The sequence below is a fragment of the Fusarium redolens genome (assembly GCF_020744475.1).
Source record: "Fusarium redolens strain MPI-CAGE-AT-0023 chromosome Unknown BKA55scaffold_2, whole genome shotgun sequence".
In the NCBI taxonomy this organism is placed as follows: Eukaryota; Fungi; Ascomycota; class Sordariomycetes; order Hypocreales; family Nectriaceae; genus Fusarium; species Fusarium redolens.
Genome location: NW_025763665.1, coordinates 2,931,799 through 2,944,064, shown reverse-complemented (window position 1 = coordinate 2,944,064; position 12,266 = coordinate 2,931,799). Strand labels below are relative to the sequence as shown.

At 49.6% G+C, this 12,266-nt stretch overlaps 4 protein-coding genes across 4 annotated transcripts; 2 read left to right on the top strand and 2 right to left on the bottom strand.

Moving 5' to 3' along the window:
- Positions 1 to 756: 756 nt before the first annotated feature.
- BKA55DRAFT_500066 (uncharacterized protein) lies at positions 757 to 5,382 on the top strand (the record flags this gene model as incomplete). Its single annotated transcript, XM_046186714.1, has 4 exons — positions 757 to 932; positions 981 to 1,083; positions 1,156 to 3,933; positions 3,985 to 5,382. The coding sequence occupies 4 exons, from the start codon at positions 757 to 759 to the stop codon at positions 5,380 to 5,382; spliced, it is 4,455 nt and encodes a 1,484-aa protein (XP_046055382.1).
- Positions 5,383 to 6,445: 1,063 nt separating this feature from the next.
- On the top strand, positions 6,446 to 7,755 carry BKA55DRAFT_733779 (uncharacterized protein). The gene is made up of 3 exons (XM_046201236.1): positions 6,446 to 6,911; positions 6,978 to 7,145; positions 7,197 to 7,755. The coding sequence occupies exons 1-3, from the start codon at positions 6,696 to 6,698 to the stop codon at positions 7,440 to 7,442; spliced, it is 630 nt and encodes a 209-aa protein (XP_046055381.1). The 5' UTR covers positions 6,446 to 6,695; the 3' UTR covers positions 7,443 to 7,755.
- A 139-nt stretch (positions 7,756 to 7,894) lies between these two features.
- On the bottom strand, positions 7,895 to 9,430 carry BKA55DRAFT_499898 (peptidase M18; the record flags this gene model as incomplete). Its single annotated transcript, XM_046186696.1, has 2 exons — positions 7,895 to 9,321; positions 9,373 to 9,430. The coding sequence occupies 2 exons, from the start codon at positions 9,428 to 9,430 to the stop codon at positions 7,895 to 7,897; spliced, it is 1,485 nt and encodes a 494-aa protein (XP_046055380.1).
- A 649-nt stretch (positions 9,431 to 10,079) lies between these two features.
- Positions 10,080 to 11,753, bottom strand: BKA55DRAFT_634592 (RTA1 like protein-domain-containing protein). The gene is made up of 2 exons (XM_046196985.1): positions 11,016 to 11,753; positions 10,080 to 10,958 (listed from the first exon to the last, which is right to left on the bottom strand). Exons 1-2 carry the CDS (start codon positions 11,317 to 11,319, stop codon positions 10,366 to 10,368), a joined length of 897 nt encoding a protein of 298 aa, XP_046055379.1. The 5' UTR covers positions 11,320 to 11,753; the 3' UTR covers positions 10,080 to 10,365.
- Between the last annotated feature and the right edge of the window lie 513 nt (positions 11,754 to 12,266).

Below are 12,266 nucleotides of genomic sequence, written 5' to 3'. Positions count from 1 at the left end.
TTCCTTCTCTCCTCTCGCAGGGCTTCAACTCTGACGGCGTTTGTTTGACGACCATCACATCCACCTTAGCGATCCTTCTTTTTCTTATTCGACTTTATTTGGTTACTTTGCATTTTCTAGATAGTTCACCCATCGCCCATCACCATCTCGAATACCGCGAGTCGATCCGCTACCCATTAACCTCCAAAATCCGCCAGTCTCGACGATAAAGGTTGACTGAATCACGCCTCACCTTGGCAGTCTTCCACCGCCTTTCCGCCCTGTGTGAAAGATAAATTTCTTAATACTTGACGAGAGTAATTCTGCCGTCGCCAGCCCACGCTTCGCGACGTCACAAATTCGACCCTGTTCTGGCACTGAATGCATGGGCAACATTCAACGAAAACCCGATACTCGAACACATTTTCGACACGCGTAACATTTTTCATTTTGGCCTATTTCAAGGGTGAACAACTGCCTTGTTGCACAAACGACCGCCTTTTTATGGATCGCCTTGTGTTTTCGTAGGCTCCTTTGACGCAACCTCCGCCTCGTTCGTCAACCACTGTCCAAACGGACCCCCCGCCAAAACGTTTGCACCGCCTTGCCCGACATACTTTTGTGCATTTTCGATCTCTTGATCTACTTCAAATTTTACTCTCGCTACCTCAACTGGGCTCAGTTCCTTCTCAAACGACGAAACTATCAGTCGAGATATCTACTACTCGCTAGCTTGGGTCTTGCTCCCTCAACTTGAAAGCGGCCATGGCGGCCAATATGCAGCACATGGCTGGGGCCGGGCAGATGATGCAGCAACCGATGCGCAAGCCGACCCCCAATCAGCTGCAGCAGATAGTGTACCAAAACCTTGTCCAGCATACACAGCCATTCACTGGCATATGCTGGCAAGCCAATGTAGCCATCTCTGATCGCATGGGAAAAACCATGAACCTGTATGGCTCTACTTAAGCCCTGTCACGAACCTTGCTGACTTATCAAAGGATAACCAACATTTCTCTGGCCATGAATGGAGGGGACTACATGAAGGGTGCTGAATGGGGCTGTAACTTTGAGCGTGAAGCATTTCATAAATCTGCTACAAAGGTACAGTTCTTAATTTCTCTTTTCTGAATCTCAAACTTCCTCTTTCAGACACGTTGCTGACAACCATCACAGGAAGCTTACGACCAGGAGATGGGTAATAAGATCATGGAATTCTTTAAGAGACGCCAGGCCAATGAACCCACACTCCAGAATAGTATCAATGTCAGCGCTCAAGCGCAGGCACAAGCACAAGCCCAAGCGATGATGAACATGCAGATGGGACGCGGCATGGGCCAAGGTCCCCAGCAAGGCTTCCAATCTATGCAGCACCCGATGCAAGGCGGCCAGATGAACCAAGCACAACAACAATTACCGATGAATGCTGGAATGAACATGGGCATGCCGAACCAAGCTGGTCGTGGGATCGGCCCAGGCCAACAGATGGTAGGTATGGGTGGAGGACAGAACCGACCTCAACAAACTGCGTTTCCATCTGACATGGCACGGCTGTCGCAACAAGACAGAGTCAAGGTTAGCGAGCTTGCACAAAAGATGTTTAACACCGCCTCGGATCAGCAGAAACAAAACACTAGAATGCAGCTTTCTCAAAGAATAAGCCCTACGCAAATGAACGAACTCACTGCGCAGGGCAAAGATCCTTTGATGTGGTTTTACCAGAACCAGGCCTTTCAAGTGCTTAAAGCGAATATGGCCAGAATTCAACAGGGCCAACAGCCGCAAGGGATGGCACAGAATCCCAACAACAACCAAGCACCCATGATGCAACAGCAGGCAAGTCAGCAAGGACTTCGCCAGCAGCAGGCTCAGATCCCTCAACAAGGGCAGCAGCAGCACGGCATGATGAATGGTAACCAAGGCAACAATGATTATAACTCTTTCGCGCCCAACATGGATAGCATTAAAGACCAGCAGATGAATGGTTTGATGGCTCAGCAAGCCGGCCAGATGGTAGTACCTGCCAGCGCCGGACCGAATCGAAACGCGACGCCCCAACCGATGGGCCAGAACGCACCCAACCAGCAAGGCCCTAATCAAGGCCAGCGACCGCCGCAACAGCCTCAGCAGAACATGAATCTTCAGCAAATGAAGATGAACCAAGTCTCACAGCAGTCACAGGCACAACTTCAGGCCCAACAGATGAAGCAGATGCAAAATCAGGCAGGTATGGCAGCTAACATGCAGCCTTCCCAAAGTCCTGCAATGAACACTCTCAACACACCTGTCTCCCGGCCTGGCAACATGAACCAGGCTGCTGGGCAGGGCGGTGTTCAGTTTGGGGACCAGCGATTCAACCAAGGAGCTCAGCGGCCTAACAACCAGACTTTCCAGAACATGCTGGCAAGTCTACCGCAAGAGCAACGTCAGATTGTGAGCGGTCTGACTCCGGATAAGTTGAATGAGGTAATGCAGCGTTGGCAGTCAAAGCGCAATGAGCAAATGGGTCTAAATAACGGCGGACAGCTTCCTCCAGGCCAAATGGCGAACCGACCTCCAAGCCAGATGAATCAGATGAACCCTAACGGTGGTGGACAAATGCCAGTCAACATGCAGCAGCCGCAAAACGGTGTACCTATGAATGGCAACCCGCAGCAAATGCAGATGCCTCGGTTGGCCCCGAACCAGCAGCTGGCTATGATGGACTCCATGGAGCTGCCTCCTCAAGTCCTCACCCAGCTCCAGTCTCAGCTTCCTCCAGAGGTCAAGAAATGGGGACAGCTCAAGATCTGGCTTCAGCAGAACAACATCCCTCAGCAACTACGGACGCAGCTGGCAGCTGTTCAGCAAAGGCAGTTCCAACTCGCCCTTCAGCGACGCGCTAGTATCATGCAACAGCAGCAACCGGGCCAGCCAGGACAGCAGCTTTCGCCTCAACAGCAAGGTCAACAACCGCAGCAGCCAGGACAAAACAATGCCAACCCCGGTATGCAAGCGCCAGGTGGACCTGGACCCAATCCATTGCAAGCAGGACGACCACAGATGCCTCTCAACATACCAGCACACATCCTCCAGGTTTCTCCACACGAAATAGCGACACTTCGGAATCGACCTCAGTTCGCTCAAGCGTCCGAAGAACAATTGCGCAATGCGATTCTCCAGATGAAGAGGAGTTCCTGGGCGAACCAACAGGCACTGCAAATGCGAAACCAACAAGCCCAGGCTCATGCACAAGCGCAAGCTCGAAACCAAGGACAAGGCCAGCAAGGTGTGCAGAACCAGATGGGTGTTCCCCAAGCACAAATGCAGCTCCAACAACCACCCCAGCCAAACCAAGCACCGCAGCCTCAGAACATGCCAGGAGCCAACAACATGGGACCGAATAATGCTGCTCAACAAGCGGCTCAGAAACAACCAAGCGTGACTCCAGAGCAAGCACGAAATGCTCGCCCTCAGCCTGCCAACAACCGAGCACAGCCTCCGAACCCATCGCCAGCGTCCGCCCCGAAGAACCTCAAGCGCCCGAGCAACGACGATACCATCGACGTACCCGAAGCCGCAAAGGCAGCGCCCGCGAGACCTGCGTCACAGCCCAACCAGCCACAGCAGCCCCAAGGCCCAAGAATGTTGACTCCTCAGCAAATCGCAGCGCTCACGCCAGAGCAGCGAGCCAAATACGAAGCGATGATGAGGGCGCAGATGAACAAGGCAGGCCAGATGCCGCCTCAAGGTGGAAATGAGATACTGGCGCGTCTCAAGGCACTAGGACAAGAAGAGCAACGACAATCTGTGCGAGAGAACGACCCTGAGATTCCGATGTCACAGCAGGAATACCAGGAGACAGCTGACAAGCTCAAGAGGATTGTGGTCGATATGAGCAAGATTGGCCGTGGTTTGAGCAGATGGTATGGTCTCACGCGTGATGACCAAAGAGCGAAGATGTTCTTCCGAACTGTAAGTCTACATCCAGTTGTCTCATGGATGGCATGCACTAACTCAGAACAGCGATGGAGGATTCTCAAGCAGTTCTCTGATGGCGAGAAGATGTCTGTGCCTAAAAGCGCGTTCACGATGCAAGCTGCGGAAATCGATCAGGCTCGAAATATGCTGGAGAGTATGGCGAAGGATCTCGCGGCTAGCGTGTATGCTAGAAACATGAATATCGCTAACAGACAAGGCACACCCCAAAATCAGAGTGCCCAGGCTGTCCAATCACAACAGCCATTTCCTCAACAGCAGCAACCTCAACCTCCTCAACCTGATCAGCCGACGCAACCTCCGGGAGGACAAGCAGCTCCTGCCAACGCCGAGAATGTTCGCCGGAACTCTCAAGCTCAGAATACCGCTCCAAAGGGAGGCAACAAGGGTTCACATGCCCCATCAGCTCCTACAACCACTCAGCCACCCTTCCCGATCGACGCCCGCTCTCCTCGTGGCAACCCAATTTACGTCGCAAAGCCAAAGGAGCTCAACCTGCAGCTACCGCCATCACGCAAGAAGCAAAAGACTGGACAGACACCCCAGGGCGCTACACCCTCGCCTCAAATTAGCAAGAAGGGATCCCCTGAGCTCCGAAGGGCGTCCGAAACGCAGTTGCCCCCTAAGCCGGTCTTTCTCTGCAAGGAACCTGAGTGCGAGTTTTCAACCACTGGTTACAGCACTGAGCAAGCTCTTCAACAACATGTCTACGAGGAGCACACGAAGCCACGAGAAGATCCTCTCAAGTTTGCTCAGGAGAACCTGGCCTTGGCCCTCGGACTCGAGCCCGATGGCTCAATCAAGAGGGAACCAGGTACTGAAGCTGCTGCAATGAGCTTGACCAACTCCAAGCAAGGCCAGACACCCGTCACTATGGCGGCAACTCCTGTGTCTATTACTGATGCCGGTATGAAGCGATCGGCTAGCAGTATGGGCAAACCCCAAGATAAGGCTGGTCTTAAGGCTGGCACAACCCCTAAGCTGGCAGATGTCAAGGCAATTGAGACGACTGCGGTTGATCCTTGGGCCAATGCGACTATCGACACAGAGATGCTGGTGAACAACCTCGGAGTTGAGCGCGGGTACGGATTTTACGACAATCCCTACTATGACCTCAACGCTCTTAGCTACTTGACGCCCAGAGACACCCCCGACTCGGTCAAGGATACTGGCAGCAGCGAGCCCAACAGCGATCTTCCAGAAGGGGCAGCCATCGATGTTAATATAGACTGGCATAACATGGATACCGATCTGCTTCTGAACATGACCAACACATTGGACGCAAGTGGTGGAATGGGCATTGATCCCGCAGCGTTGTTCGACCCGCCATCGTTGCAAGAACCGGACTGGGATGATGTGAAGATGGACTTTTCGAAACCTTTCCAATTCGACACTAGCCAACACTACTATATGGCTACCTCATAATAATCGCAGCCGTTGAACGGCATTATACAACAGACGGATTGATTATCTAGCCACCACAGGTCCGGGAGATATACCCCACGCATGGCGATATGTTTTTGTTTTGTCACCATGACCCGTGGTAGTTTTTGTTGATTGCATTTTGTTTGGGTAACATTTCGGGGATGCGGATCGAAGCGGACGGCAGTAAAAGGTGGACGGGGCTGAAAACATCATGGAGGGCGCTTTGTTCTGGACCAAGGACGAAAGGCAGGGTGTGATTTGGCAGAGGATACACAGGAGTTTGACTGGCAGGAGGCTTTGTTTGTAATGCATTATGCCTTGATTTATGATGTTATTCGAAGCGCGTTGTGGTTGTTTTAGTTTTTCTAGTTGAAGCTATCAGATGCTTCTTTTTTGCAAAGTCGGAATTAGTGGCTAGGGCTTATGAGATTCATAGACATGAACTCAGAGCAAATGATACCCAGCATTTTGCTACTTGACAGTTATGTGTGCTATGCATATATTTGCTATATACATGTGCCGTGTTGGTGAAGATTGACTTAAGGTCCGGCCAACACCCGTTCCTGCATCCGGGCCGCAACGGGAATCATGCCCCACAAGGCACGCGCCTCCCGTGTCCGGAAGCACAAACGCTAGGCCGCCTTCGGAATAGAACGATGGACCCTCCGACACGGCACGCGAATCTGCAGTGTTGACGGCTGGGGAAGATTATGTCAGCTGCGCTAGACCACTTCAGGGAATAAGTAAATATGGGCGAGGTTGGCTGAGATTTGAGACAGGGATATAAAGCGCGACCGTGTCGGGCGTAAGAGGCTGGGTTAGGGTTATAGACGTGACGGGTGAGGTCAATTAAATGGTCAGTTAATGTTACGTCTTCTGGGGGGTTGTTACTAGCGTAGGCGAAGATATCAATAAATGTCAGTGTAGTAGTGTTGAGGGAGAAAGAGACATTGGTGATCAATAATTGAATATAAAGAATTGAAGAATAATAGTCTGTTTCAAAGTGTTGATCTCCTTGCATAATATTTTTTTGTTGTCGTGTCTCGTTGACCAGGAACGACGCCATTTACATCAAACCATCCTATTAACCATTTTCTCCAATACAAAAAAGCCACCCCGCCTTATCTTATCGTCCGCGTCCCTTTAACAAAACCACCACTTTACTTTACTCTACTTTACCTTTTCCCATCCCAACGTCTTGCTCGCTCTCCCACTAACACGCTTCGACACGCGATCAAAGTATACAAACCTTAAGCTCTATTTTGTTTATACTTTCCTCCCTCGTGCATATATAAACAGTGTTTCAGCTTACAATGGAGCAATCAGCTACATCATCCTCTACATCATCACCTACGAAGCGACGCGCCCTCGCTCCCTTGGATTCTAACGCGCTTGCTGCACCCAAGAACTTATTCAAGCCTGCATTGGGTCATAGTCCTGTAAAGATGGCTATCGAGGGGAGGAAGAGGTTGCTTGATATTGAGGGTAGCGCGCCTGCTGCTAAGAAGGCGTGTCTGGGACGTGATGAGGTATGTTGCTTTACTTACAAGATATCATGATGGGAAATGAACTTATAGCTGACACTGATTGTATAGGACGCGTCTGAGAGGAGTACCAGTCCTGATGTTAGCTCTGTCTTCGACACGTCTGCCAACGATAATTCATGGGCGACTGCTGCGACCGAACATGATACAGCTGCAGTTCCTACAACAGTACAACCTACACAGCAAACCACAACACTTACACGCCAACAAATAAGACAAGTCAGTTCTTTGCTTTCTCCCCACTTACATATCAATACTAACATCCTGCAGAGAGCAGAAACACTTCGTCTCCGTCTATCCCTCGCAAACTACAAAGTCCGCACAGGCCAAACAACCGTGCCCCTCTCCGAACTACAACAACGACCGTTACCCCGCGGGTCACCACGCGTCGTCCGCGTACAAAGCCCCGAGTCCGCCAGCGTGTCCAACCAAGAGGAAGAGACAAGATCGCGAAGAGACTCGATAGATTCACAGCAGACAGAGATCATGGAGGAGGAGGACGAGGAGCAAAGTTGACGAGATATCAGGATATAAAAAAGGGAAAGATGGGATGGTGTTGGGGAGTTCTTCATGGGTTTCTTACTTTATGAGAGGGGCAGGCATGTGAAGCGAGACATGTACGATGGACGGGCATTTGCTGGGAAAGCATTATTGATTTAACGATCATGGGCGGCAACGAGACATAAGTGTGTTCTCATCTGGATAAGATTAATCAGAGATATCCCAAGGCGTTATAGAGGAGTTATATTGCATGGACTGGGGTTGCAATGCCTGGATATGTTGATTCATGAAGACATATCTAAGCCCAGTTTTAATGATAAAGTAACATTGCTCATTCATCTAACAAGATATATACATGTGAGACTATATCCAACCCGTGGCTGTAATGTTGCCCAGTAGTCATCCACTCCTCGCATCTACACCCAACTCCAATGAAACCCGACGTCATGATGCTCCACCTCTAAAGCTTAATCGATGAGAATCTTGGGCTCCAGAGACCCATAGTTCTCAAAGAATCCCTTGAACAGTTTGATACCGTATGCGACATCGGCAGTACCTCCTGTCTCACGAATGCTGTGCATGCTGAGCTGCGGGTTACCGAGGTCCAGAGTTCTCATACCAAGGGCGGCAGCGAGACCAGGTCCGATGGTGCTTCCGCAGAGCGAATCGTTGCGGACGACAAAGAGCTGAAGAGGAACGCCAGCTGTACGAGCACACTCCTGAAGGAGCACTATTCCTGGGGAGTTGGTAGCGTATCGCTGGTTGGCGTTGATCTTAATAACAGTTCCGCCGTTCATGGCTGGCTGATGCGAAGACTCGTATTTGCCAGCATAGTTGGGATGCACAGAGTGGGCCATATCAGCAGATACGAGGAAAGATCGTGATAGAGTCTGCTCGTATGCCGTAGCCTCCTCATTATCGTGGTGGACAGCCTCATAGCTACCTTCACTGGCAGTGTCTTTTCCAGGAAGAACAGACAGACGGCGGATAACCGATGGCAACAGGTTGGAGTTGGCACCCTGTGCCGAGGTTGAGCCAATCTCTTCGTGATCAAAGCACACGATCAATCGAATAGTGCTATCTTCCTCGAGCGAGGACTCATCCTTGACGGACTCGATAAGTCCCTCTACTGAGCAGTATGTCATGCCAAGGTTATCGAGACGAGGAGAAAAGATAAACTCGTCGCTAAGGCCACCAATGCAAGACTTTTGAGTATCGTAGAGAATCAGTTCAAAGTCTACAATCGCAGAAACCTCGACTCCCGCCTCAGCTGCAATAACGTCAAGGACCTGAGGGTGGTGTCTCTCAGTCATGACCTTCAGAGGCCTGAACTCCTCATCCTCACCACCGTCATCCTTCTTCTTCTCCTCAGGCTTCTCATCCTTTGTTCCCTTGTTCAGCTCAGCTGCAACAAGTCCTGCAATGGGGAAAAGCTCAGTCTCCTTATTAGGGTCGAAGTTGGTCTGTCGGTGGAGGTGAATGGCGAGGGTTGGGATTCTGATCAAAGGCTTGTCGACCTTGATAAGCTTTGAAACAAAGTTGTCACCCTCCTTTACCAGGACACGACCGGCAATACTCAAGTCGCGATCGAACCACGAGGTCCAGATACCACCACCATATGTCTCAACGCCGATCTGGAGGTAGCCGACGTTGCTCTTCTTGGATACGGGTTTCAGTCGAAGGCAGGGAGAGTCGGTATGGGCTCCAATGATGGCAACAGGGTTTCCAGGGCGCCACTTTCGACCGATAGTGAAGGCGACAATAGTCGACGCATTGCGAGTGAGGTAGTATTTGCCGCCAGGTCGGAGGGTCGAAGCCCAAGAGTCGCGCTCACGGATAAGCTTAAAACCGGCCTTTTCGAAGCGAGCCGAGGCAGACTGAACGGCGTGATAAGCTGGATAGTGTTAGTAGGTATTAAGGTTATAGTGAAATTGAGGTGACCAACGGGTTGGCGACTCATTGACAAACTCAATAAAGTCAAGAGCTTCTTGAGGAGGTGCCATGATGGACGACGAAGTCGAGAATGAAGTTGCGAATAGACGCGGGGTAGTATCAATTGAGGTTCTGAAAGGCGATACTCGACGTGAAGAGATGCGAAAGAGAGCGAGCATCTGTTGGAGAGATGGTGCAGGAGTCGAGGAAGCGGTGACTAATTAAGACAAAGTTAAATAGCTAAGCAAGTTAAGAGATCAACGACGTCCTTTGTAAATGGGTCATGTGGTTTGGTTGGTCGTCATCTGCATTCAATCCGCACCTGATACCGTTAGTAGTGGGGCTTATCTTATCATCCATAGCAATGGCATGAGCTTCCTATTGCGGAAGTGAGTGAAGCACAAAGATACTAAAGCCATTGTCATGATATTAGACTTGGTGTTCTTGTTCAAAGTGTATAAGAAAACATGTCAGTCTGCATAGCCTGATAGGTTACTGAAGCCCACCGTCATTGGTCAATCTCAATGCAGGCTGCGCTGTGCGTCCAACATGTACCAATACCATTCGCTATCCTAGCTCGTATCATCTAAGCCAATTAGTCGACGATTCACCAGAAGTTGCACTTTGACAGACAGCCAATCAAGATATATCAAAGAAATTACGAGACATAGAGCTGCTCTGATACATTTCCTGTGTTGCGCACTGATGAGAGACATAAGATTGTTAAAGGCAATTCTATTTCAAGTTCTCTAACCATATGGCATATGCCGTCCATCTATCTCATTCTGAAATCGTTCAATAACTCATCTAAAGCTCAATAGCCAGTTCTCATATCGCCAGAGCTACAAGGTATCCAATATTCCAATTCTATCAATCCTAAACCCAAACAAGAGGGAATCAAAATCAAAATCGACAACCACATCGCTATCCGCTGAACAAAAGGAAACATCTTCAAAATTCCTACACCAGAAGTCCCTACTTTTTAAGAATACTAGTGACTAAATACTTAGTTGTTGCTTTCAGAGCCTGAAGCAACGCCCTTCTCAACCTGAGAGACAGAGATGGTGACCTGAGGCTTGTTGAAGACAAGACCAGGGTGGCCGAAGCAGAGAGCAACAGCAGCAAGAACGATGACAATGCCCTCAAGAATGATAAAAGGAACCTCATGCTTGATCAGATCACCGTCATAACCCTCACGGAGCTCAGCAACACGATAGATGCATCGAGTGAGGACAAGAATGATGGCAGTGGAAAGACCAGCAAAGAAAGCAGTCTCACGCCAGCCGAAAGCCTTGGCGTGACCAGATCGCCAGTATCGAATCATGTAGTCAGAGAAGGCGGCGATGAAGACAACAAGGACGACAACCTGGAGGACAAGACCAGCCATGGAGACATCGACACCAACGTTGCTATCAGACTCGGTGGACATGGCACCACCAGCAGCCTGGAGGATGAGACAGACGATATCGAAGGGGATGAAGACCCAGTAGAAGAGTTTAGGCGTGAAGCGAGAGAGCTCGGGACCGAAGAAGTTGATTGTCTTGGAGAGGGTGACATAGATGGAAGCGGTATAGAAGACGGGAGCGATCGTGAGGCAGACTAAACCAAACTGTTAGATTGTGGTTGTGAAGCTGGATGAGAAGGATAGAGGCTTACCAATTTGGATCATGAAAGCGTTGAAGGAGAAGGGATTATACCACATCATGATACGACCAACATAGCCAACAATCTCGGAGATGCAGCCAAGAAGCATACCAGTCATGAAACCCCAACTCTTCCATCGGAAACCAAGATATGCGTGGACAAGACCAATGAGACTGAAGAGAACGACAAAGACAATGTTGGCAGCAAGAGAAGGTCGGTAGCTGTAGATACTCCACTCAACAGGGCAAGTATCCAAGTTACAGGGCGAATCGGAGCCGAAGGCATCTTCGGGCCTGATGGTATAATTGTAAGGCATATTGTTGGGTGATGTGTATTGTAAGTCGGGATAGCAAAGGAGAAGCGAGTGGTGTATTTGTATTTGTTCTCCACCGGATAAAGGTAAGCTTATGTGTTGTTAAGCTTTGTGGAAGACGGTAGATAAGATTGTAGGAATGTAGATGCTGATGTGTGAATGGTGGTAAAAAAAGAATCCTCTCGGAAGGGGAGGATGGGGTATTGATATAGACATAATGAGGATACCAGAAAGATGCAGACTGATATGTGAGAATGGCTATGGCAGTGATAATGTCGGACTCGGATCTTCAGACTGCAGAGATGGATCCATACGGAGTAGCAAGACAAGGCAATGAATGCAGTACATTTGCTAGTTTGGCACTAAGAGAAGGAGGCTCATCTGCTAAGCGTACACTACGGTAGGCTTGCTGTCGCTCTCGCTCTTTTAGCGCGGCGAGCACGCGAATGTCGATCATTGAGACCAATAAGACGAGCATTATGGATGTCTTTAGTGGATGGGATGGCATCAGCCTCGAAAATGGGGCAGTGTCAGCATTAACAAAGCCGCATGTAGATCCACGCTCTGGATGGTATTACCGGTACCTTTGACGTCTATCAAGGTCTGTCATATTTGCTTACACGCAACGATACTCAAGATCTTTAGGACTATACTGCAGAAAGTCAATTAATATGTCTTCATTCAGTATCTTTCGTGATGAGGTCTTTTGATGCTTACGGCTGAAACAGCATCAAACAAATAATAATAATTCCCTGCCAGAAACAAGGATCAATCCAAAGGAATGATCAACGGCAAATCAACCTATCACATCACAACCCAAAGATAAAGATAGCGGCAGAACCACCACGCTAAAGTGCGAGAAGCGAGTCCGAGTGAGATTGATCACCACAATCCAACCAATCATCATCTTGGCCACGGGAATGAGCGGTGCGTAGGACTCGGTGCGTCAT

Coding starts and splice junctions, on each gene's coding strand:
- BKA55DRAFT_733779 (XM_046201236.1), top strand. CDS start 6,696: ATGGAGCAATCAGCTACATCATCCTCTACATCATCACCTACGAAGCGA. Junction 6,912..6,977: donor CGTGTCTGGGACGTGATGAG/GTATGTTGCTTT, acceptor CTGATTGTATAG/GACGCGTCTGAGAGGAGTAC. Junction 7,146..7,196: donor CACGCCAACAAATAAGACAA/GTCAGTTCTTTG, acceptor AACATCCTGCAG/AGAGCAGAAACACTTCGTCT.
- BKA55DRAFT_634592 (XM_046196985.1), bottom strand. CDS start 11,319: ATGCCTTACAATTATACCATCAGGCCCGAAGATGCCTTCGGCTCCGAT. Junction 10,959..11,015: donor CGCTTTCATGATCCAAATTG/GTAAGCCTCTAT, acceptor AGTTTGGTTTAG/TCTGCCTCACGATCGCTCCC.